The 27,544-nt window shown below is 36.7% G+C and overlaps 1 protein-coding gene across 2 annotated transcripts; it reads left to right on the top strand.

The window, feature by feature from the left end:
* Positions 1–801: 801 nt before the first annotated feature.
* On the top strand, positions 802–26,898 carry HSD1 (3-beta-hydroxysteroid-dehydrogenase/decarboxylase). Of its 2 annotated transcripts, none has more exons than XM_010317381.4 (13): positions 802–1,014; positions 1,129–1,365; positions 3,080–3,169; positions 3,296–3,429; positions 3,516–3,686; positions 3,888–4,013; positions 5,267–5,346; positions 12,234–12,432; positions 13,000–13,105; positions 15,445–15,619; positions 20,993–21,149; positions 25,935–26,001; positions 26,184–26,865. In XM_010317381.4, exons 2-13 carry the CDS (start codon positions 1,131–1,133, stop codon positions 26,330–26,332), a joined length of 1,689 nt encoding a protein of 562 aa, XP_010315683.1. In that variant the 5' UTR covers positions 802–1,014; positions 1,129–1,130; the 3' UTR covers positions 26,333–26,865.
* Positions 26,899–27,544: the final 646 nt, after the last annotated feature.

Genomic DNA, 27,544 nt, shown 5'->3' on the forward strand with positions numbered 1-27,544 from the left:
TATTAGAAATTTTTTTTCCCCTCTAAAACTAGGGTTTGATTTAGAGGATGACTTGATGAGTTAATAAGAATGTGTTAGGGAGGGAACCCTAGTTGGCAGCTTATATGGAGGGATCAGTCTCACGTGGCTTGCCATATCATTAAAATTTTGATATGTTAACTCTTGAGGTATTTGTGATCTTTTGGGATAACGACGGGGTAGTTTTGATCCCAAAATGTTACAGAGGATATAAGTGATCTATTTCACATAATTCTGAAGCAATTTTGATCCTTTTCTAAAATTTGAATATTAAATGATCATTTTTGTGCAAATCTCCCAAACTTTAGTAGGCGTTTGAATATGCGATATGAAATTAATGTTTGGACATGCGATTTTTCGCTGATTTCAAAGACCAGTTACACACAACTTATGTTTCTATTATGTCAATATTAATCACTACTGTTGGAATTATGGTTCTTATTTATAGTGATAATTATATAGCTCATGATCAAGGCTATTTGAGATTTTTTGCTTATATGAGTTTTTTCAGTACTTCCATGTTAGGATTAGTAACTAGTTCGAATTTGATACAAATTTATATTTTTTGGGAATTGATTGGGCTGTGTTCCTATCTATTACTAGGATTTTGATTTACACGACCTGTAATAGATATTGTATTTTTAAAGAATATCTCTATAATTATTTATCATGCGATTTTATAAATTTGTGCTTATTTGATAAAATTGATAAAAGAAATGGACAATTTTTATAATTTTACCGGTTTATGAAAATACATACAAAATAAAATGTTCAAATAGCAAGGCCAAACGGGTCCTTGTTCGTTGCTCGTCATCACAAATCACATATTAGAATATTTCTTTATTCCTCTCACATCTCTTCATCTTCAAGCCCCAAATTTGTGGTAGAAACCCTAGAAAATTCTGAGATTTTACCGCAGATTATGATATTGAAGTCATTCAAAGTGCTCCCTCTTTGTCTGTAGCTGCTACAGTTTGAAGTACGAAGACAGAGAAGGTATGTATGTGGCTGCATTGCCTCCTACTTATATTAAGATATTCCAAGCTGCATGAGTCCTTTTACGGATACATAATTGATTGATCGACTTTATTTTGTTTATTGGAGTAGTAGGAATGGCTGATGTGCAAGAGAGATGGTGTGTGGTGACTGGAGGAAGAGGCTTCGCTGCTCGGCATTTGGTGGAAATGTTGATCCGATACGAAATGTTTCAAGTTCGAATTGCAGATTTAGGTACAGCCATTAAGCTGGAGCCTGATGAGGAGGAAGGCACAGTTGGAAAAGCTATGCGATCAGGCCGTGCTAAGTATGTATCCATGGATCTTCGTGACAAGTCCCAAGTACTCAAAGGTCTTTCCACCTTTTAATATTTTACTCCATTTTTTTTGTTTTGATAACTGTGTTTCCTGGTCAACTTGTGTGAACCTCCACTAATTCCACGGGTACATGCTACCCTCAACATCACAGAAATAGATGAAAAGAAATCATCCTAGTATTTTGACTCCGCTAAAATTTGAACCTAAGATCTCATAACTCTTAGTCCACTTGATTGATTATAAGTTATACCCATAGGTGCATCCAGTTTTATTTTCTTATAGAAACTCTTTAACTTGCTCCCCACTGCCAAAAAACAGATTTTTAATTCTTCAAATGAGATTAATTCCCTCATCTCCCCTCCAAGCGAAGACATTGGTTATATTTAGAACCTCTAGTTCTAAAAACTCCTATTTGTCGTAAAAGACAAAATATTGAGTATTGTAATGAGATATAAGCTAAAATAGAGCTAAGTAAAACATAGAGGATATATGCAACCTACCCGTTTAGTTTGGGATTGAAGTGTAGTGGTAGTTATTATTGTTTGTTTTTAATTTTTCTTAAAAAACTTATTTAGTTAGCTTATCTATGATGTCCTTTTATTTATCCATTGTATAAAATGTAAGAGCTATAGACATCAAAGCTTTGCCATAGCAGATCCTAGTGTTAGCAGGTCTATCTGCTGCCAGCTTAGTTGCGTGGACTAATTTTTAATACCGCACCCGCGCCCGTGTAGGGTTCTCCAAAAATACAGTACTTTTCAGGAATCTGACACGTACCTGTTGACATTTTTGAAGTGTCCGAGCAACATAGGCTGCCAGTAGTGCATGATTTTGGTGTAAGAGAATACTGAATCAAATCTTCTGTTCAACACCTCTGTCATTATCATAGAACATGAGAGTTTGTCCATATTGACTATAAACAAATGTAAGTTAAGGTAGTGAGAAAACTATTTGTTGTGTACCAGGTTCCTGAGAAAATGAGCAGCTTGTTTATTATTGACTGGCATTTGGTCCTGTTTTCAGCTTTTTGGCCAGAAGAGTAAAACATGTGGAACTTCCATATGTACATCGAATATATGCTATTCCTTCATTCCCATATTGATTCAATTAGAATAACATATGCCAATTAATCTTCCCCTGTAAATTTAATTTAGTATCTAAATTAGCAATTTTCTTGATGGATAAAGTGTAACATCTATTTGTAGAACCAACATAATCGTTAGACATCTGTTTTTTTGATGGGTGAAGTGTATCTTTTATTTATAGAACCAGCATAAATGTTGGCAATACATTTGTAGATTCCATGTAGTGCTAACTTTTTTCTTTTAAAAATGTCTATGCTTAGCAATAGATTACCAATTTATTTGTGAGCCATTGGTATTGATGATCTCGATAACTTGGTCTCTAGCTGAAAATTGAAAGATGTAGCTTATCAAGGGTATAAGTTTTGAAGGACCAAACAGTTTCAAAAAAATAAGTTTTGAAGGAGGTTGACAGTGCTTCCAATTATGGCTTGTGATCCCTTATACAGCTTTAAATGACACTCCATGTACTTTTAACCATAGTATGAAAGCAAAAATGTCAGTTTCCACATTTGGGAGACTGTTACAAATAAAATTACCTGGCATCAAAGCAAAAGGACGAATTATGACAGGAATTGTCCAAGACCATCTTATTTGGGTTAAAATATTCAAAATAGCTTTTCTTTAGTTATGTAGTGTCATAAATCTTCAATTGATATCTTGCAGCGTGTGAAGGAGCTGAGGTTGTCTTCCACATGGCTGCGCCAGATTCATCCGTCAACAACCACCAGCTTCATCATTCTGTTAATGTGCTAGGTACTGTTTACAATTAGGGAAAGCTTTCATTGTCAGAAATTTGACTTGTAAATGTATTTTACTTGTGTGGCTTCCTGTTTCCTGTATGAGAGTTTTACTCTCCTCTTTTGTTGAACAAATATAAAGGAACCAAGAATATCATTGATGCTTGTGTTGAGCTAAAAGTGAAGAGACTTATTTATACCAGCTCCCCCAGTGTGGTGTTTGATGGAGTTCATGGTATTACTAACGGGGATGAATCATTACCATATCCTTCGAAGGTATAGACTTTGTTTCCTGTTTAGCATCCAAATGAATCTTTGTCAGATTTATCTATAACATACTTTGTTACTGATAATGTTTTCAGCATAATGATTTCTATTCTGCAACTAAAGCTGAAGGAGAGGCACTAGTTATCAAGTCAAATGATACTAAAGGGCTCCTGACCTGCTGCATTAGGCCTAGCAGTATTTTTGGCCCTGGCGACAGGTTGTTGGTTCCATCACTAGTTGCAGCTGCAAGGGCTGGAAAATCTAAGGTGACTATATAATATGTCAAATTTAATGTTCAGTAGTTTGATTAGAAAATGTGTTATGAGGAACTTTCTACTAGTTGACTATTAATTTTTTATTTCTAAAATTTTTGTAATGGTGAAAGAATGATGGATTTTAAATGTCTTCTATTCTCTATCTACTATTTGAATGATTTTGACAACTTCTTTGATTCTTAATTGTTCCAGTTCATTATCGGTGATGGCAACAACATGTATGATTTCACATACGTAGAGAATGTCGCACATGCTCATGTATGTGCCGAACGAGCTCTTGCATCAGGGGGTGCAGTTGCAGAAAAAGCGTCTGGTCAGGTAACATTTCGAATTTTATTTAATTTCTATGTTATGTATAAGCTTCTGCTGTGATCTCATGCTTTGCCATATGCTTTCAATCTAATGTATCCTATGAGGTTCCGACCCTTCAAAAATGTTAATGGGTGCATCATGCATGGCAGATCCTCCAAAAGTGGTGCATTTTTGGAGTTCATAGCTATTATATGTCTTGACCTGTGAAGTTGTAGCCAACATATGGAAGTACCCAGGAGTAAACAATTTAATAGAAATTCTTGGGCTGCACCAATAGAAAAAGAAGAAGATAGTCTTTGAATTACCATTGAAGTACCATTAATTTTTGTACTTCGCGACATGTGTTTAATGTCACAATAATATTAAGATGAATATTATATCTTGCAGCAACAAAAGTTGAGCCATCAATCTTTGGTTTTAATTGAAAGATCTTAAATAAAGGTCTTACAAATGTTTATACTGCATCATACAGCACCATAGGTTTGGTGAAGCTCACTACTTTCCTTTAGGTCCATGTAGTTTCTGGTTCCTTTTTTGCTTAATATCTGTCTTATTTATTGGCGTTTTCCACTAAGGACTAAATGCCTAAGTCGTTAAACTATTGAAGGGTCATTGGCTATTGTGTGGTAATATATTAGTTATACTTCTTTGGTAGGCAGAGCCTGCAGAGGTTTCCTCATCATCTCACTTATCTTAATATTGTTCTTTGCTTCTCTGACAATGCATTTAAAGAGTACAGACTTATCAAATTGCTGGTTATGTGGAACTATTAAAAAACTCTATTGGGTAACACAGATTATGCCGGTCGTTATAGTTGACAACACTTGTGCATCCATTATTAACTAGCTTACAGTTTCTGTGATCAAATAAGAAACCTTTCTTGTAGTTAGATTCCTTATCTGTTTAGGGAGCTTCGATATATTTGCCTTTGCCCTCCTCCCTGTCACAATTATACTGTAAACGATCAAATAAGAGAACCTTTGTTGTCTTTCTTTTCTCTAGCAAGTATGGGAACTTCCACCTTAGAGTTCGTCATGATTTTCTTACCCCCTTCCCTGCGTTATTATGGTTAACACCTCTTTGTGAGGTGAGGTTAGATATGAAAATGGTCATATTGTCCATGTAGACTTGTGAGTAAATAATGTTTTTTATATTATCAAATTTCCTCTGAGAGGAACATATTAGGAGTTTCTTTTGCTATTTTTTCAATGTTAGCTCTGTTGAATAATAAAGCCTTGATAAAAGAATGCTGTTTGCAGGCTTATTTTGTCACAAATATGGAGCCAATAAAGTTTTGGGATTTTGTTGCACTTATTCTTGAAGGTCTTGGTTACGGAAGGTATTCTTATTTTATGCCTCTGGCTTTGCCAGAAAATTTTCCCTACACAATTCTTGTTCTATCTATTTTCTCTGGATCACTTTGTGGTCTTATTATGAAAAACACTCTAAAGCTTGTCTAGTATAATTCCTACTTTGCAGATGTCTGGAATTTATCCTGCATGGATCCATCATTTGTCTTGACATACCGGTGTCTAAATTCTAATGGGTCTGATAAGGGTGTGGGTACTTCCTGTGATGTCTTCAAAATATACTGAAAATTAGCAAATAAGTTGATGTACCTGTATAAGATATTTCCATGCAACGTACCAAGTACTTACATGTAAACAAGTCCGAGAAACATAGAATTTACCTGCTTTATATTTTTTTGTGATTTGGAGATAAGTTTTACCAAAAAAGTTCAAGTACATTACATAAACAGTGAAGATGGCATCCTCTGTCATGTAGAACTAGGGAGAAACATTATATATTAAAAGCTTTTAAGTTCTTTCTGTTCATAAGCCATAGCTTTCACAAAATTAATTAATTACAGAAACCACTTGCTGGAACATATTGAAGCCTCATTTTGATTGTTTAACTTATAGAGCAGAACCTCTGTTATGCTTAAAGTTCCTGGGCCATAGTAGAGGGGTTCCACAAATTATGGTGGTATATTTAGTTTGGATTATGACCATCAAGTATGAGGCATCTTAGGTTTGTGTATTGAAAGAAAAAAGAATGTCAGTATAATATATGGTTTGCTACGCTTGGTTTTACTGCTGATTAAAAAAAATAGATACTAAATGGTTAAATGGCCTATTAAAGTGATAAAAATGTGCACCTAGTAAACCCATACATCCATCTCAACATCTTCATCACCACCACCTTCATCTTCTGAGAGAGAGTTCTTGATTGGCCAACACTTCGCCCATACAATATAGATGGTCTAACAACCATTTCATAGAATTTGCATTTAAGTTTAGGTGGCACATTTTTATCACTCAAGACTCCGGACGCAAGCCTCCATTTCATCCACTCGGCACCAATATGGTGAGTGACATCCTTGTCTATCTCTCTATCTCCCTGGATAGTAGACTCAATATACGTGAAACTACCTCTCTTTGGATGGCCTGTGTATCAAACCTTATTTCCACCCAGTTCCACACCATTCTCATGCATCACCTCACAAAACTTGCTCTCCATGTATTTAGTCTTGAGCCTGCTGGACCTAAACCCTTTAGACCCCAGGGTGTACTCCGTACTTCCAACTTAGCATTAACTCCTTCATGAGCGTCTTCAATCTAAACTTCGTTATCCACAAATAACATACACCATGACACCTCACCTTGAATTAGTCGCGTCAAAACATCCATACCAAGCAAATAAAAACGGGCTAAGGGTTGATCCCTTGGAAACCCCATCAATAAGGGGAAGTGCTTCCAGCCTCCTTACTCGGGATTATTGAAAGAAATCACCTAACATTTTTCTGTCTTTGCTAGGATTTGAACTCTGATCTCCCATACTCTTTCCCCACTTTATTGTTGGCTAGGCCAGACCTTGAATGTTGGCTAAGGGTTTGAGGGTCTGAAAAGTAGCGTGTGAGCTGGTGACATACAATATTGAATATAAATCAGGGAAGGTGAAATGGTGTTGGCAAAATCAAATAGAATGTTCTAAGAAGGCATTGTTAAATGAATCAACTTATGTTTGAATTTTGATGTCTTGTAACACAAGCAAATTGGATCAGTAGAACTAATAATAGATTAAATAGAGACCACATTCGTGAGGTAGTTTTGAACTCATCTATTTTTGCTAACCGTGGTGTTCGAGCTAGCTTGCACACACCTCGACTAATTCCATGGTTGCTACCTCTCACCAACACATGTAGCGGGTAACTCTATCTACCAAAGCCTGGACATAAAGGAAAAAATCACGTAGTGTTTTTATTGTGTCCTCTGAGATTTGACTTGAGACCTCATGGTTCTCAACCCACTTCATTAACCATTTGCCCACACCCTTGACTGAAATTTCGAGCTGATTTTAAATTCTTTCGAAGAGCCAGTTATGGGTGAAACCCATGTTCAACCCTTTCTGTAATACGAATCACACAAAATGCTGAACTATGGGGTGTTTTTACACAAATAGCCGGCCGGATTCAATATTTATTTTTCCTAGCCGGTATACGTAGATTAAAGACCGATTATACATGGATGGTTATACACATATTATATATGGATTATACATATATTATACATCGACTATTTTTAGTTTATGAGCTGGGGGAGCAGATATTTAGATTAGATCTTTAAATAGAGGGGAGCAGATATTTAGATTAGATCTTTAAATAGAGGTGGTTTTTGTGACTTTCAAAAATTTGAGTTGAGATAGCCAACTCAAAATGATTGTTAATTGCTTTGGTTGTAAGCTATGTGAATGGATGATCTAAAAAGCCTGTGTTTCCATGGACTATATTAAGGTTAAGTAGTAAATTATTTTTTCCATTTATGTTCCAGAAGTAGAACTATCCACTCAAACAATAAACAAGCAAAACTATCCACGTATAAAGTAAAATCTGATTTTGGCTGTAAGATTATGTATATGTGCATAAGCATGTATCTTAGTGCAAGGGGGGGCTCGCTATGGTGGATGTTGTACATTATCTTTAGCCAATTTGGGAGGGATTGATATCTTAGGTTCTGTTTGGTTAGTGTTTTAAGAGAGTTATGTGAATTCTCAAAGGGGATCACAGGTTTCCGGATGAACAACAGAATGGGAGAGGGTAAGGAGATATGTCATCTATTGTATGCAGATGACGCCATCATATTTTGTGAGCCAACAGTGGATCAAATTAGGTTTATCAGTCTAATTTTGATACTCTTTGAGAGTGCTTCAGGGTTGAGAGTCAACTGGGGAAAGAGCAGCCTTTTTCAAGTTTTGGTGGTTCCTCGGGTTCAGAGCTTGGCCAACATACTAGGATGCAGAACAGAAAAGCTACCAACCACTTATCTCGGTATGCCCCTAGGCTGTAAACACAAAGCACTAGAGATATGGGATGGGATTCTAGAGAAAACTGAGAGGAAGTTAGCTAAGTGGAAGGCCCAGTACCTATCAATGGGGGGTAGATTAATCTATCAAACTCTGTCCTTGATTCACTACCTACTTATGTGATGTCACTTTTTCCAATCCCAGCAAAAGTGGTTAAAACACTGGATAAGATGAGGAGGAAGTTTCTGTGGCAAGGTAATAAAGAGGGGAAAGGTTACTGTTTGGTGAAATGGAAAACAATGTTGCTTAGTAAAAAAGATGGGGGTCTGGGAATCAGAAATCTTAGGCTGCAAAATGAGAGTCGTCTATTGTAATGGTTATGGAGACACATCAATGAGGATAAGGCTGTGGAAGGAAGTCATTGTGTCTAAGTATGGTGAAGCTAGCCCATGGTGCACGGAAATGGTAACTGATACCTATGGAGTGGGAGTATGGAGAACAATTAGGAATTTATGGCAATTAATGGAACACAATATTTGCCTCAAGGTTGGCAATGGAGCAAAGACAAAATTTTGGAGAGATAGGTGGTTGGATCAAACTCCTTTATAGGAGGCTTTCACTAACCTATTTCTTATTTGTGTAAACCCAGAGGTGACAATCCAAGAGTGTTGGTCCACACAGGGGTGGGATATATCTTTTAGGAGGCGTTTAAATGATTGGGAGATAGAGAGGGTAGTCCTGTTACTGGGAAAAATCGGGCAAGTTTCTATTAGCAGTACAGAGGTTGATATACCTCTTTGGAAACAGTATGGTAATGGGATATTTTCTGTAAAGAGCGCCTATACAAGAGGTCACCAGGTGACTAATACAAATTCTCAATGCAAGTGGAATCATTTCAGGAAAAGCAGCATTCGTACCAACGTTAAGTGCTTCACTTGGTTGGTTATCAAAAGGGCCTGCCTTACCCAAGAAGTGCTACAGAAGAAGAAGAGACAATTGGTTCCTAGGTGTTTTGTATGGTGACTGAAGAGACAAATAAGCACCTTTTGTTGCACTGCAAGTGCACTGCTCAGTTGTGGACTTTGTTTCTCAACATTACTGGCTGTAGCTGGGCCATGCCTGAACATACATCAAGACCTTCTTAGCTGCTGGATCAGAAGAGGGGGAAGTAAGAGCCAAAAGAGATGGTGGAGATTGATTCCCTCATTATATGGTGGTCAGTATGGAGGGAGAGAAATTTTAGATGTTTCGAAGATAGGTCCAATCCCATTTATAAAGTAAATGGAATTGTATTGTATCTTTACTCTTTTGGTGTAAACAATTATGTATAGAACAGTGTTCAGGAAAGCGAGCGCTTCATCGCTTAAAGCGATGAAGCTAAGCAATGTGAGCCTTCTACGCTTCTCAGACTAGAATGAGTATGCAAGCACTCCATCGCTTAAAGCGAGCGCTTCATCGCCTAAAGCGTGAAGCAAGGCCTTATCGCTTTTTACCGCTTCACGCTTCCCTGAACACTGGTATAGAAGATACTGATCAGATTATAGATCTGTTAGGGAGTCTGTAGTTTAACTTTTTGGTGGTGGCCATCATATCCTTAATGCTGAAGAATACAAACTTACCTATTTCAAAAAAAAAAAATCTCAAAAAAAGAGAAATAATCTATGTAAATAAAATCAACACAATGTCGTACGTTGTTTGATTGGTGATTTTAGTAGAGTTGATCTTTGTGATTTTAGCATAGCATATGTAGTGTTTGGTCAGATTTTTTAAATTTTTTAAAATAAATAATACCCACATAAGTTAACGAGGGAACTCATTATTTTTAGCTGGTAGAATATTAATAAGAATACGTGTACTAAATACTACACGAATTAGAACATTAAATGACAAAATAAACTATACAATGTTTATTATTTTGTAATATATCAAACTAAACATCCTACAAGAAATAATTCCTACATCACAGTCCTTGCATTAAATGACAAAATAAACTATAATGTTTATTATTTTGTAATATATCAAACTAAACATCCTACAAGAGATAATTCCTACATCACAGTCCTTGTATTGCTAATACATGCGTTACTAATCCTTGCATATGTAAAAAAATCAACACAATGTCGTACATTGTTTGATTGGTGATTTTAGTAGAGTTGATCTTTGTGATTTTTGCATAGCATATGTAGTGTTTGGTTAGATTTTAATTTTTTTTTTTTTACATAATACGCACATAAGTTAATCAGAAAACTTATCTATTATTTTAAGCTGGTAGAATATTAATAAGAATATGTGTACTAAATACTACATGAATTAGAACATTAAATGGCAAAATAAACTATACACTGTTTATTATTTTATAATATATCAAACTAAACCTCCAACAAGAGATAATATAATCCATACATCACAGTCCTTGCATTGCTAATAGATGCTTTACTAATCCTTGCATATCTAAACAAAACGACCCCTTAATATTTCCTTCTTTTGCTTCTTGCATCTGACAAGGATGTACCTTTTGGTGTGAATTGAGGAATAGTGTGTTTAACCTGGTTTGTTAATGTCTAATTTAGTTTTATTCTTTTGATAAGATAACAGATTTCATAGAACGCATCAAGAAGATGCATCGTTTACAAAGCATAGAGAAGCTCAAGACATTGTTAGCTCTATTACAAAAGGCTAATCTAAAGTTAGGAGCTAACAAAGTACAAAAAGGTTTCAGGAGAATTGACTGGGGGAAAAATTGCTCCAGCTGCAGAGGGTTGTTAAAAGTCTATACTTAAGGATGTAGCTTGGGGAAGAGGTGCCTTCAAAGCATCTATTGTTAATTTCTGTCCATACTCACCAAAAGATTCAAGCTGGGATCATCTTTCATACTTCCCTAATGGGGTTTCCGACCTTCCATGAGCTCAAGCTAACAAGTGCATCTTTAATGCTACTTGCATAAACCATTTTAGACCAAAAACTGAGATGGACATGTTCCATATGCCTGCGGTTGTTGTACAATGAAAAAGATGCCTGTTGGTCTCTAGAGCCTGGTGACACATGAAGCATCTGTTGACAATGTGGATTTTTCTCCTGATGAGGCTGTCTTGGGTGAGGGAGGCTTCATGAAGGGCTAGCAACGCTAAAATAAATCACCTTTGGGTGTAACCTGGTTTCCCAGATTAACTTCTATGGCCAATTAACTAGGATTTCGTTTTGAGCACATAGTGAATAGTATGCTGCTTTCACAGAATATTTACCAACTGCTTTATCCCCCCGAATGAGTCTGTCAGGTGATTGATCATTGATCTGGACAAATCCTAGTCTCTCCAGTAGTCCAGTAAGCTGAGAATGTCTTGTAGTTCCCAGTCTTGGAAGTTCCTCCTGAATTCAGTATTATTCTTTCACTTATGCTGTTTAGATGGTTGATCTGGTTATCAATCAGTATCATCTCTATTTTGTGATAGGACCAAGTGGCACTGTGTGATTTGGCTCTACATACAGAGTTGGCTATGAAAGTGATGAAGATATATGAAACATATTAAATTAAATAGGTTTCGACAGGTTCAGATTTGTTTTTTTTGGGTTTCTTTTTTCTATTTGGTCAGATTACTCAACATTTATCAGCATGTTTGCATATGATAGAGAGAGAGAGAGTGTGTGTGTGTGTTTTCTTGGTTATCTGTTACCTGTAAAATCAACTCACTGTAATTCCTAGCCAACTGAAGCTGTCTATGATGCCCATGACATTTGCAGATGTAATTGAATAACAGACCTGATTTTATTTTGTGCATTCATGAAAAGGAACTATGGCTTCACTGTTATTTCTAGGCAGTTTTTGGTTGCTTCACATTCTAGTAGATACCATTTGTCTTTTCTGCTTTTCGTTTACCTCATTTCTTGTGATGTATATCTTTAATTCTGATTGTTCATAGTATGCAGGCCAAGAATCAAAATTCCTGCTTCTGTTATGATGCCAATTGCATATTTGGTGGAGTTAACTTATAAGCTGTTGGCGGCATATGGAATGAAGGTCCCACAGTTGACCCCGTCAAGAATCAGACTCCTATCTCGTAGCAGAACATTTAGTTGTTCGAAAGCAAATGATCGCCTTGGCTACACACCAATTATCCCACTTCAGGTTCCCGTACTTTCCTTGAAATTGATCTATTGTTCGGTAATTCCACATATAAACCATAGTCCCCACACTTTCCTTGAAATTGATCTATTGGGTCTGGTAATTCCACATATAAACCGTAAATGCCATGCTGTATCTGTCTTTCACTGTCTGAAGTGTTAGGGGTTGTTTGGTATGGGGGATGGGATAAACAAAGTTATCCCTCCAAACAGCCCCTTAAGGTATTCTACTCATAATCTTCTGCACTGAGTAGTCCTTATTAACTTCTTAAGGATGCTTTCATTTCTCATGTGGTCAGTGTTTTCAGCTAAACCATATTCTTGGACTTTTGGTGCTCTGAGTTTGAACTTTTTATAGATACTCATTGCTTCGCAGATGCATCAGTCTGAACTTCCACTATGAAAGGAATTATGGAATTAGATTATATTTATACCTAGATTTTAAGTGTTGCGTATTTTGTTGTAGGCCCTCGTTTCATAACATCACTACAAATGATTATCATTTTCCCACAGTTTCTTTGGCTTTTGTTCTAATTATGTACCCTGTGCTGATGTGATTCTAATTCTTTAGGAGGGCCTAAGGAGGACAATTGAATCATATCCACATTTGAGAGCTGAACAACGGTTAAAAAAGGAAGGCCCTTCTAAAGCTTCTCTATTTCTCGGAAGTGGGAGAGGTATGCATTTGACCTCTTTCTCATAACTTGAACCTCTTGTCTCCCCCATTTGAAATTTAACAATATCTTATTTCTCTGATGGATTATTTTATTGTATAGCGAATGTATTGCATCTATCTATGGGATCTTTCTTAGGATAGGCCTTCCAAAATTTATTACATGGTATTTTTCTTGTAGAACATCTCATTCAGGTCAAGAAAATGAATGCGACTTGTCAAGAAATTGAATGTGACTTGTCTGAGTTAATGCACAGATCAAATTTCTTGTCTTAGTCAATGCACTGATTAAATTTGTCAGAGTAATTCAATAGCCAGGGTAAATCACAACCTTGAACTGGTCTCTATTGTACATTGTTATATGTCAAATTAAATATATGAGGAATATGCCTCTTGCATTATCACATTATCGAACTTATCTACCACGTCTGAAGAATGAACAGAAAGATATCCACAACCAGTAGTTGGTGGATGGTGGAGAGAGAAATGTTTGTATTATCACCATCTCTCTTTTTGCCTTCTTGTGGAATGATTTTAAAAAAGCTTTTCAGCTCTGATGCTAACCATAGTAGTGCACACAATTTTGTAAAATTTTAAGCCCATGGTTTCCCCTCTGTCAGCATCAAGTTGATTTCTGTTTCTGTGGTGAATGATCAGTTGGGAGTCGGATTTGAATTAGTCATCAGTCTGAAACTGGAGTAGGGATGGCAATGGCGCGGTGCAGGCCGGGGGTGGGAAAGGTTGTGCTTAACCCGCAAATTTTTAATCCGCCCTGCCCCGTATAACAACTTTTTTCATTCTTAACCCGCCCCACTCCGCCCCGCACAATTTTTTAATATTTTTATTTTTTCTCTAGTTAAGTTTGATATACTAAAAATAAATTCATTTTTTTCATTAAGTTGTATTATTTAATAGATAATGACTTAAAAATTTACATATTAGAGGTCAACTGGGAAACATGCAAGAAATTGTTTATTTTTTATTGAAACATTTTCATTTACTATCTTAAATATTATAGTAGCTTCAAAGAAATTATCTTAATAAATAATGCCCTATCACTCTTATAACATGTAAAAAGTTTAAAATTAAGTTTGAACCCACATAAAATCACATATACCAGCAACCCGCCCTGCCTTGCATTAGTTAAAAAAACCCACTTCAACCCGCCCTATACAACCCTAAACCCACCCCGCCCTGCCCCATTGCCATCCCTAAACTGGAGGCTTACAAACTAAGCGTCCGGAGACAATTGCTTGGTTCTCTACAATGTATAAAGTATTTTTTTTTTGAGAAGGTAACAGTCTTGTATTATATTCCAAAAATCAAACCTGCCACAACTTGTTACAGGTTTACTAATTACAAATGAGTATCAGGAAGATCTTCAATCCTAAATAAACAAAAATTACAAGGTGCCTAAAGCATTCATTACCGATTCTAGATCTTCCATATACTCCTGTTTACACCAAAAGTGATATAAAACCAAGCAATTCATCTTCATCTTCTGGATGCTGTTACTTTTGTTCTGGAAGTGTATAAAGTATTAAAGTACAAACTTTACAAGTGGGAGGTATTAGGGCCCGTTTGGACATGCGATATGGAATCATGATTTGAAGTTGAAGTTTCATTTTGACATGCAATTTGGATTTTTCAAGGTGTATTTTTTCTCATAAACATGAAAACCCCATAAATTGTGAAAACTATCAAAAGTTTCCTTATTCTTATACAATCTTACCAAATGAGCAAACCATAGTTTATAAACAAGATAACCGAATATCCCAAGGCAGCACATTGATAAATCATATATCTTCATGTTCCTTCAATAAATGTTTGCGATTACAAACTCCCAAATACACATAATTTTACAACGATCCACTCGTCAACAATAGTAGTAACTAGTTACTCTTAATATAATCCTTTCACGTGGTACGGACAAACTCCTCACGTCGAGCATGAGTAATCATGATTTGGAATCTCAAATCTTGCTTTTTGGAGAATTTGGAATATGAAGTCATGACTTCAAATCACATATCCAAATGCAGTTTTGAAATCATACTTTTCAAATAAAATCATGATAAGGAATGTCCAAATGCAAGCTTACTGTGCAATCTCAAACTGGTTTTTCCCTTGTTTAGGATGTTTGTCTGGAGAAATGGATCAATACTCTTCACTTTTTCATCTGCATACTGAGCACAATTTCAACATTTTGACACTTCTTAGATATATTGCATGTTTGTAGAAGATTGTGTGTTTAATGTGATAAACTGCGAATGACAAAGACTTGTATTCTATTTTAAGAGAAAAAACGAAAGTTCTGACTCAACCTGTGTGACTGTATTTTTGCAGTTGCTGACACACTTCTTTGGAGGAATAAGAAACAGACACTAATGGCAGCATTAGTTCTAGCTGCAATTTATTTCAATTTCATAGCTTCTGGCTCCACCATAATAACCTCTATATCAACAATTTTGTTGGTGGCATCGGTTTTCTTGTTCATCCATGGGAGACTGCCTCAGAGAATGTATTCATCTGTACCCTCTCTCACTCTTTCTCTCTGTCCTTGTGTTTGTCTGTGCAGCAGGCATCTATATGGATTGGTATCATGTTTATGTTGAAATTTGTTTCAGTTACTGCTGTAATTTTTTAGCATACTAAGTTGCTCTAGGTTAGGACTTGGGATGAATCTACTTTTTTGAATTTTAAATTTCTATTAGATTTGTGTAGTTTGTTGAGATATTCTAGTTTCTTTTTTTGAATTATTGTTAAGCATATTTCTGCAGATTATGTTTTTAAGTTGGCTATTTAAAACCCTCAATGCTTGATAAAATTATTGAGAGACATTTTTAATCACACTTTAAACCATTTTCGCTGCACTATCTTTTAACAAACCAACAAAGGTATCAGAGCTTTATTGGTTTCATCTAAGGATCCATTTTCTTAAAAAGGAAAACCCTTTAAACTTTTCAAACCCTTTTTAACCAATAGCAATTTTTAACCTATTTACCCTTTAAACTTTTCAAACCCTTTTTAACCAATAGCAATTTTTAACCTATTTTTCAAACGTGGCAAACAACAGTCTCTCTTTGCCTGCCCCATCATTTTTCTCTTTCTCTGGTGAAAACTATCAACAATTTTGCAAATCCTACAATTGTCCATATTAAAGAACTTTCGATAGAGCTTTTAAACAGGACAAGGTTATTGAGGGTTCCTCTTTCTGCACAAAACCAAAAGAAGAAAAAGAAAAAAGAAAAAAGAAAAAAGAAAAAAGGAGAAGAAAGAACAATGTTATGAAAGTCTGTAGGTTCAAAGACTCTCAAAACGATCCTCAAGAACAAACAGTAGAAGCAGAATTTGAGGATCAAAATTTTATAAATTGCAGCAACTAAAGCAAAGGAAGAGTGTGGAAGTTTGTTTTAGTTACTATAGTAATTCTTTAGCATAATAAGTTGATTAAATTTAGGATGAATCCACTTTTTTGAATTTTAAATTTCTAGTAGATTTTGTTTAGTTTATTTAGATATTTTAGTTTTCTTGAGTTTTTGTTGTGCATAATTCTTTTTTGAAATCAGTAACTTTGTATCATATCAGGATCAAAACAGTACTTTCCTAGTACTGAAACCATATATACAATAGAGCTCGGTTGTCTTCCCTCTCTAGCTATAAAGAATGTAGAACATCTATGATAGGCACAATATCAACTTCATCTTCTGCACATCACTCTAAGCTCTCAAAATATTTGGAATTCCTCTCCTTCCAAATTGTCCACCAGATACAAGCTGGGACAATTCTCCATCAACTCCTATCCTTAGCATGTTTACATGCTCCCTCCCAGCGGCTAAGACCGTCTGTTATCTTGCCTGGCATTGTCCATGCTATACCCTTAAGGTTTAGGATGATTCTCCACAAATGAGCTGTGTATGGACAATACAAAAATAGATGGTTCACTGTCTCATCTGTTTCTTTAGACATGAAGCATCTTGAGCACAGTGTCATACCTCTGCTCATCACGTTGTCCGCTGCTAAATTGGCCTCCTTGGCTAGTAACCATACAAAAAATAATACCTTGTGGGGGACTTTTATCCTCCAAATCTGCTCCCATGGCTAGTTTTCTATCTGGTCGTTGGACTGGTTCATAATTTTATAGGTAGCATTGACCTCAAAAATGCCTTTGGAGTTCCCCTGCCCCCATAAATGATCTTCATCAGCTTGAATCCCAGGAAATTGATCAAGTTTGCTAAGGAAATCAGCCACTTGTCATGGGCCTATTTTCAATGGCTTGTGGGACAACCTTAATGGCTTGCACAACAACTAAAAGGCTCAGTCCTAACCAACAAAAAACACTAAGGGGCTGAACAAATGTCCACAACAATACACACAAGGCAGCAATTGATGGAAGTAAATTTAAGGGCTTGTGGGAGGCAATATATTTTTAGTGTAAAATACAGGTGAAACTGTCCCATAGGATTTATACTTGCTGAAATGCAAGTCTACAAGTTAAGGGGATGAAAATCCCAAGGAAAAATGCTAAAAAAGATAGTCTTGACACAAGGACAAAGGTTGGGGGAAAAAGCTAGTCAAGCTTTCCAAAAATGGCAAAAAGTCACTTCCAAGAGCAGCTTTATCCCTCTTGGAATTGAAAAGGGTGACAATGGCATTATTTGGCCTTCAAGTATGTCTAAATCATCTAAAGAAGTTGGTCAGATGGAAAGCACAATATTTATCAAAAGGAGGGCAGGCTCACTTTGATGAATGCAGTCTTGGATGCCTTCCCTATGTACATGCTAACTTTGTTCCCAATACCTGCAGGAGCAAGGAAACAAGAAAAGAAAGGGATACCATCTGGTAAAATGGAAAGTTATGATTATGGGAAAAAACAAGGAGGATTAGGCTTCAAAAGTTTGAAAAACCAAAGCAACGCTCTAAAGCTGAAATGGTAGTGGAGATATGCTCATGAACCACACTCAATGTAGAGCAAGGTTATTAAACTGAAGTACGAAGAGATGGATTCATGGATCACCAAGGAAGCAACAATCCCTATGGTGTTAATGTTTGGAGATCAATTAGGAACTGGTGGCCTTCCCTAAGGAATCATAATACTATAACACTACACAATAGTGTCAGGACACAATCTGAAAGATGGATGGCTTGTTAACCAAAATTTGTCAGAGATCTTCCCTGGCATCTTTGACTTAGCACTACATAAAGACAGTGGCGGAAATGTCGTCTCCCCAAGGTTGGGACCTATCTCTCAGAAGGAATTTAAATGACTGAGAAGTTTGTAGATTAGTTGAATTCTTCAAAAGGTTGGAATCATTTCAAGGTTTGAAGGAAGGGGAGGACCGCCTAAAGTGGACAGAGCACAACAAAGGAAGATACAAAGTGAGCTCAGGTTACAGGGTCATGAATAGGGATCCTCTAACCGTCAATTGACCTTGGAGACAAATCTGGAAAACCAAAATTCCACTCAAGGTGGCATGCTTCACTTGGCTGCTATTAAAGGAGGCAGTACTAACACATAAGAATATGAGGAAACGAAACAACATTCTGGTGACACATTGTTGTTTATGTGGGGAGGCAGCTGAGACAGTTAGGCATTTGTTCTTACATTGCAAAATCACTGAACAACTGTTGAAGATTTTCATCAATCTCAAAGGTATTCCATGGACAATGCCTGGCACGATCGTTGACACTCTCTCAAGATGGGAGGAAACAGGAATTGAGGCAAAGAACAGAAGTTATTGGAGGCCAATTCCAGCATGCATCTGGTGGACCTTTGGAGAGAAAGGAATGCTAGAAGCTTTGAGGATAGAAGTAGATTCCTACAAATGATCAAAACAGATTGTATTCTATTATTATGTTTTTGGTGTACAAAGAGTTCCCCCGTAGATGCAGAAGTAATCCTAGAAGTATTAGAATCATGTTAGACTTGCTATTTTTGTTCCTAGATTTGCACACCTTTTTGTAAAGGGCCTTTCAGTACTACATAAGTACTGGTTTATAGTACAAATCATTACCTTCTCAAAAAAAATATTGGCATTGTGTATTAGACTTGTATAGGTTCAATCTGATTTTGCCCGCCCTCGGAAATGCTGAAATTTAATGTAGACTCTTGCGGGGCGGCACATGCTCCCCCATATGATTTGGTGACAACCCTGCGCCGCACAGATGTAAATAATGGTGGACTTGTTCTCGGAATTGCCTCAAGTTTTTGTACTTCACCCATGTTGCCTCATTCGGTGACGATACTTTCCAATGGACGAGGAACTGTGCGCTCAAATTATTCTAGCCCTTACCACAAACTAATTGATGATTGATTATGGCTTTGATCTGCTTGTCCACAGCCGGTGGTGTGATAAATATCCGAGCTCAACTGGACTGTCCACACTCCTTGTCTTCCACGTCTTCAAAATACAATTTCAATTGGCTAGCATGGAAGACAAGATGCAACTTCAAATGATGAGGCATATCCACCCGATACGAAATTTTGCCAGCCTAGGCAATGATCTCGAAAGGACCGTCAAAGCGTCTAATCAAGCTTTGTTTCACTCTACAACAACTTAAACTGCTTGGAATTAATTCGTTAATTGATAGGACGCCTTTTACGATCAACAATCTTCATTTTGGGGCTGCTTTGTCAAGATACGACCTTGCAAGGTCGACTTGCTCCTTCCAAGCTTTCCCCATATGATAAGCTCTCGGACTTTTCAAACCAGCATCAACGGACAAGGATTGAGGCATGTTGGTTTGAAATTTCCGGGTGCTTATCATATGGCGAAAGCTTGGGAGGAGCAAGTCGACCTTGCAAGGTCGTATCTTGACAAAGCAGCCCCGAAAATGAAGAAGTTTGCGGATGGTAAAAGTATGTGACATTCACTGCAACGCCCGCCAGTTTCAATGCTAAGGAGGCAGCTTGTATATTTTTGCGAGACGCTGTGAAGCATTGGGGTGCACCCACAAGTCCTTGCATTTACTTTCATTGTTTGCTGCCTGGTGTGTATTGTTGGGGACATTTTGTTCTAGCACCTTAGTGCTTTTTGTTGGTTAGGACTGAGCCTTTTAGTTGCTGTGCAAGCCATTAAGGTTGTCCCACTAGCCACTGATAATAGACCCGTGACAATTTCTGCCGAATATGTTTTCAAGTTGTCTATTTAAAGCCCTCTATGCTTAATGAAGTTTTTGAGATATTTTTGTTCATTCATCAAACTGTTTTTGCTGCACCCATCTTTTAGAAAACCAACAACTACCATGGTACTACTGGAGGTGTTAACTATCAACTAGACTCTAGGTTTATGAGAAGTATTCTTTTGTAGTTTTGCTTGGCAAACTGAACTTTTTCCCCTTTCTCTTTCTGTCTCTACTCTTGACTAATGACATCTGTTAACTCGATGCCTTTTTCCTATAGCCATAATTCTTTTACTCCCGCTGTCCCATTTTATTGGAGGTAGTTTGACTCGCCACGGAGTTTAAGAAAGAAAGTAAGACTTTTAAAACTTGTGGTCCAAAGTTGAGGATAGAAATTTGTTTGGCAGTAAATCATTTCATTAAGGGTAAGACGTTTTATAGTTAAATTGTAACTTATTAATATAGAAATGTGTCATTCTTTTTGGGACTGAGTAAAAAGGAAAGTAATTCACATAAACTGGGACAGAGGGAGTAGTAATTATACATTTTCTTAGTGCGAGTTATTGATCATTTAGTTCTAGACATAGGAAAGTTTATCTGTTCCTAGCTGGCTTTTAGAAATTATTCTGCATTATGTTAATGGTCAATACTGATATATACGTGTTGATTAAGGTGCAGTCTATTGCATATGTACTTTAAGTGTAATAGCCAGGGAGCTGGCATTGAGTCAGTTCAAGGAGTGACGATATGTGCCTTTTTTTTTCTGGTACAGAATGGGTTATAAGTTTGACAAAGTCCCTGTATCAAGCTTCCATGTATCGGAAGAGACATCGCACCAATTTGCTCTGTCAGTGGTCTCAGGGTGGAATTCTGCAGTGAAGGGTTTAAAATCTCTTTGTAAAGGTGCTGATTGCATGTTCTTCCTTAAGGTAATTGCCAACATATGCAATCTATTTTTTTAATTAGTGCACCAAGTCAGTGCTATATTGGTTTTATAAAGTAATTCATCCTTACGCCATTAACATCATTCTACTTACATAAAAACACAAAATGTATAGGTGCTTCAATCTGTTTCTTTTAAGCAATACAGTTCGATCAAAATATCTTCTCCATCTGTTTCAATTTATTTGGCCTATTTGACTTGACATGGAGTTTAATCAAGTAAAGAAGTCTTTTGAATCTTGTGATCTTAGATATGCCATGTGGAAAGTTGAAACTAAAGAGTTGCTAAAAAAAGGAAAGGGTCATTCTTTTTGAAACAAATTATAAAGGAAAGTAGGTCAAAAGAGGGAGTATTATTTAGTACCAAAAGTGATGCAATGTTTCAGTAATATTTGGCTGGCTATAAGTTGATTATGCAATCTTTGTTTTCTTTTTAGTACGTACGGATATTATGCATTCTTTTTCTGGAATACATGACAGTCTTAGTAGCTGGAAACATAGGGGGAAATCAGTAATTATAACAGCAAGAAGCTCAATAAAAGATAAAAAAAGAGTGCACAGGATCGTGGACACCTGTGCAGTTTGATAAATCTGGAATCGTAAAATCACCTAAGAACTTTACATCACAATTTGTTAAAACTTGAGAAGTGTTCAACAACATTGATAAGATAACAATAACAAAACAAGTAGCCTATTTAGCAATGAATGAAGCCCAACTAGAGACATCCATTGGCACTAGAAAACAAAGCAATTGTCACTATGTTGCTCGGACTCTCCAAAAATGCCAATGGGTGCGTGTCAGATTCGCCAAAAGTAGTGTATTTTTGAAGAATCTGAGACGGGTGCAGCATCAAAAGTGAAGAGTCCGCGCAACTAAGGCAATTGATAATCAAGTTCTATCGAGAAAGATGGAAAAAATGCTCTCAGGCCCTTTTTTTCGAGGTTGTCAGTTTTAGTCCTTTTTGAATTTTTTTGTCTCCAGTGGAGAAACTTTCCGGCTGCTCTATAGCCGGAGTTTTCAATAGATATGGGAGAAGATAGAATTTTTTATAGTGCAGGGTTTAAATCCTATGACATTACTAGGAGATATTCAGATTCAGAAGTATGGTTCGACTGGATCGAGCGCAGCAGATATTTAACGAGAGAAGTTACTATTAGCATTAATGTCATGAAGTGGTTGGTGTTCGTCTTCAATGCAGCTACAGAAGAAAAGAGGAAGACAGTAAAGAGATGGAACATGAAGGACCACTTTTCAGAGTTCTTTTGTACTCTGAAATATAATGAAAGTGGTAGGTACATCAGTTTCATAGCCATTCATGGGGAAGTAAATCTATTATTATTACACCAAAGGGTCCTACTAAAGAGGGTTGGGGAAATATAGCCCATAAATTTACTAACTTTATCAATGATACAAACAGAGTGAAAAACCCTATTCCTGGCAGAAATAGACAAACAGAAATCTCGTACAAGGAGGCTTTCAAAAACAGCAGATGGATGACAGAGGAGACCAAAACAGCACACGTAACAGCAAGAAACAACAAAATATCTGTAATTAGAGGTTCAACAAGGACAGAATCAGATCTGTTGAGCCGATGCCTAGTTGGAAAATTCAGATGTCGCCAAAAGAGACGCCAACTTTGAATGACGTGAGGAAATGGGCATGTAACACATGGAAGTCAACTTTTGGAGTTTATGTCTTCAGCATGAATGACTCCCAGTATCTCTTTGAATTCCCGACGAGGAAAGCTGCAGAACATGTCATGACGGGAGAATAGACTTGGCAAAAGAAAAAATTAGATCTCCAATGGTGGAATCCTACCATCGGATGTTGGCCGGAGGAGATCAGCAGGGATTGGATCTGGATTAGATTATTGAGTTTACCATTTATTTTTGAATCTCTGGTCACAGAAGATATTTGAAGAGATAGGTGACCATTGTGGTGGATTCATTGAAACAGAGGAGGAGACAACTCTGAGAAATCGTCTTCACTGGGCTCGAATCAAAGCGAAGGGGGATGGAAAGGAGATTCCTAAAGAGGTTGAAGTGGAAACTGAAGGCCTTATCTATACAATTCCGGTGTGGGTGGAAGCTCCGGTCACTGTGAAACTAGATGGAAGAAGAAGTGAGGGGCCTTTGAATTATCCACTGAATAATAGTACAGTGCCAGCTTTTTTTGATAGAGACATGAGGGCTGACACCTAGGTGAAATTGAAAAGGCATGTGGGCACATCAGTCGATGGGGGAAAGACTTACTCAAAGGCACATGGATTGCCAAGTTACAGGGAAGGGCCTCTTAAAGGTAATCGTGGACCTTTTACTCAGCTGCAAAACTTGGGCCCAATTTTAAGCCCAACTAAAGCAGACCCAATAATTCAGAGATTTCCCAATTTCTCTGAGAATGAAGCCCAATGTATAGACCCAGTCACAATTGAAATCCAAGCAAACACACTTACAAAAAGAAGAACGATATCGCACTTCCAGTCATCTACAATAACTCTGCAATAACTCCTGTCGTGAAGAACACAATGAGGTACAAGGGTGAGGAAGAACACACAGAGACACAAGAAGATCAATTCAACATTTGTATGACTAATACAATAGTGGTGGGGAATAAATCAACTGAAATCGTACATTTAAAGGAAAGCTCATCACCGAAAGAAGTTGGGCAAGTAGACTCAGAGGAATCTAAGGCCTTGCAACTGAAGGAACAAAATGAAGCAGCAAATTGCATGGAAGATGTAATTCCTTTGAAAATGCAATTACCAGTTGAGGAGGTTGTTCAAGACAACACTTCGGAATGGATTCAATAACACATCATCAAACGCTGATTTGGGTGTAGATCTTAAAGGGTGTGCTGAGAAGGCCAAAAAATAATTTATGAAGATAGACAAACAACAATCGGATAACAAGGGGGAGCAAGCCATTATAAAAAAGAAGGGGGTGAATGAACTGAAAGGATTAGAGATTGATACCAAATTCTGTAGTTATGGCTCAAGAAGTTAGGGGGGGGGGGGGGTAATACCTGGCAATAAAAGATCAATGACGTTGGAAAGAGTGCCTTTGAGTGTTAGGGGGTCTAAACTGTGGCAGAAAGAGGAGGCTAATCAGAAATATTCCACATACTTGGAAAGCTTATGTAGTGTGTCTACAGGAAACAAAACTAACAGGGGATATCACAAAGATACGGAAGAAAGTTCGGACAGACCAGTTGCGGAAGATACTCATTTATCTGTGGAGGACTAAGTGGGCGAGGCCAGGGAACATAAAGGGATTGCTAAAATACTGGAACAAGGATGGCAATGCAGCCAAAGAGGAAGGAAGATGGAAGACTGCCCTTGCATGCACTTCGTGGACAGTATGGAAAGAAAGAAATAGGAGATGTTTCTGAGACAAGCAGAGCATCTTCCAGGAGTTCAAAATGAACTTTTTATCTCTATTTTATTTTTTGGTGTAGACATAAATTATTAGCTCAAACAGAAGATGTTTTTGACGTTTTAGACTATCCATAGGAACAACAAATAGATGTTCAAGATGCAAGTTGTAACACCTTAGAAGGGGGACTACATATTTTGATGTAGTGTACCAATGGATATATATATTAACTGTTATCATTCTCAAAAAAAAAAAAAAGCAATAGCTACTCATGAGTTATTTCTCCAATGGTACAAGTTAGACAGGAGGAAGCTGGAGGAGCATTAGCCCTCATGGAGGTATCCAATTGGTTCGAAAAAATGTATCTTGATGATGACTCACCACCTTAGAGTTCGTCTTGAAGGTTCTGAAAATTAAGAAAAAATTGAGGACAAATGGTGAGGGGTCAGAAGATTGACTGTTACGGTAACATCTTCATCATAATGTAGAGTTAAGAGGGATGTAAATTCTAAGTTCCTTCCTGAATTATGACTATGAGGCCGTAAGCAAAATAAAAGAGCAGGTTCTAAAAAACATTGACTTTCAACTACAATGTATGCAAGGTTATGGAACTTTGACATTCATAGAAAATGAAAAGGTTAAGATGTCATTAAGGCGCTAGAAAAGGGGGATTGTGTGTTTAGGGAAGTAATGTCTCACAATAATTGGTGAGAGAACTATGGAGAGTGGATGTGAAGCTTAGCTTGATGCTGCATATTTGAGATGGGGGAGGCATCCTGTTAAGTTGGAGGAGTGTACTGTTCTGTGATGTTTGAATGATCTTTGGGTATGTATCTTCATAAAACAAACGTTCTTTGTGGGAGGATCTTTAGATTGAATTTGTGTAAATTGTGGAGGGGGGGTTAACAACAATGGATAGCTGGTACTTGTTCCTTTTTTTGGGGTGGGGGGGGGGGGGGGGGCAGGGGGTAGGCTTATGTTTCTATTCAAATAGATGAGGTTTCTTCTTCAAGTTGCATATTAGGAGACGGGGAGTTTTTTTTTTTTTTTGGGATCATTTAGTTTTCTTTTTCGTTGTCTCATTTTCGAAAGTGACAAGGAGCACTGGTTTATTATGTTTTCAGAGCTGTATTTTAGTTGGTATTTTATGAATTCCCCTCGAGTGCCACTGTAACAATATTTACTTTTACCTAATTAGGAAACCCCAACAACGTGAAAGAATGTAGAATGAGCATTTTTTGTTTCACTGAATTTGAAAAATCCTGACAAGACATCGAATGCAAAATGGATAGGATTTTCTTGGCCATCTTGCTTCTGTTTGCCAAAATGAGTAATTATATATGCATACTGGAACTTCCATCTATTAGTTTGTGAAATCTTTCATTTGGATGATGAAACAGGTGGCTCTCTCTCTATTGATTCTAAGTATCCTTGGAACAATTTCTCTGCAGAGTTTGTTTGCCATAGGTAAGTGGTCTCTCTTACCTACTGACACTGAAATAGCACATGTATTTTTGAGAGCCTACATGGTAACAACTCATCTGCATCCAGAATTTGTTGTACTTTCTCCTAAATTATGCAAATAGCAGCTCGAGCTATGCAAGTTCAATCCCATATTTGGTTGCTCTACCATCTTTTTTCAATTGCAGGAATCCCAGGTGCCTTTACTTTGTTTTACATATATGAAAAGAAAGAGGAAGAAATAGATCATGTACTTCAAGATATTGTCTTATTTACATGGAAGTTGAAGTCTGATATTTCTGGGAAAATTTTCAGCTCTACAAAAAAGGACCGATAATAGACAGCAAATTACCTGTTCAAACTTCTTCCTTATCTTGAGAAGCTTTCTTAAGCAGGTTGTTGAAGTTCAAGGACTTCACACTTATCCTTGTGTGTAACATATTAATGGGAACCTTGCTGAAAGCCAGTTTTTCTGTCTGATCTGATATCAGGCTGCTGTGTGTCAAGGCATTGTCTTTTTGTTTGCTCTTCTCATTTCTCTCCGCTTCCCCTCTTTTGCCAATATTACTAGGGTATATTTGGCTCTCGCTGCATTTGGTGTTAATGGTTTCGTTCTGGTCCTATATTTGTTGGGGGGCAGAGGTGGAGGTTGAAACAAATTTTTGCGTCTATTGTGAATGTAATTTTGCTACTCCTGAAGAATGTGGTTGTTCTTGTGTTGGGACAGCTTTCCTCTAATTTTACTTCTAAGTTAAAAGCCAACATCTTTAATGTTATCTTTTTCTCTCATGGTCTGCGTGCATAGTAGCATGCAAAACTATTATGTTATCTTTAACTTTTTCTTTTTAATTGATAACACAATTGTCGAAAGGTCGATCATGATTGAATGTTTAGTATTTTGGCGTCTTGATGTTTGTCTATTAATTTTCATTTGACCTTGAAATGTTTACGGCTTAAAGAGGATAATTGTGTATTTATTTTTATTGGAAATTTTTTGTTCTTTAAAAAGTCGTCTGCTTCATTTTTCAGACAAGTTTGTAGAAAGGTATTGCATTTAAAGAACAAATAAAAAAATGCATAGTTGGTACCAAATTATTTAGGCTAAGGATAGTGCAGTTGTACACAATTTGAGCACAACCATTGCATCTAAGATACTTTATTTTTTCAAAATGTAAAATTGTTGTAAAATATGTATTGGATATTAACAAGCAAAAATAAATATAGACACAGTTAAACCAAAAATAACAATACTGTAGATGATTATGTTAATAATTGAAAAATATCCACTTAAAATTTCATTTTTATTTTTATTTTCTTCTTCTTCCACTTGCCTAACACTAATGAGAAAAACTCATCATTCGTTAAAAGTTTAGTTTGTCAATATTATTTTCGTTTGAGAAGATTTATTCATTTCATTATTCAATGAATTGAGATATCTCATGAGAGTAGTTATTCCATATATACACATACAGGTTGATAGGATAAACAATTCTGAAACTAACTAAAACTCCTAAACAAAAATAGGATAAAATAATTTTACATTTTAATT

Source organism: Solanum lycopersicum, chromosome 2, assembly GCF_036512215.1.
Source record: "Solanum lycopersicum chromosome 2, SLM_r2.1".
NCBI classification, from domain to species: domain Eukaryota; kingdom Viridiplantae; phylum Streptophyta; class Magnoliopsida; order Solanales; family Solanaceae; genus Solanum; species Solanum lycopersicum.

Excerpts from the sequence above, each read along its gene's own strand:
- HSD1 (XM_010317381.4), top strand. The coding sequence starts at position 1,131 with ATGGCTGATGTGCAAGAGAGATGGTGTGTGGTGACTGGAGGAAGAGGC. Across the intron at positions 3,687-3,887 it reads CAAGGGCTGGAAAATCTAAG|TTCATTATCGGTGATGGCAA; the intron begins GTGACTATATAA and ends TAATTGTTCCAG. Across the intron at positions 21,150-25,934 it reads ATTGCATGTTCTTCCTTAAG|GTGGCTCTCTCTCTATTGAT; the intron begins GTAATTGCCAAC and ends ATGATGAAACAG.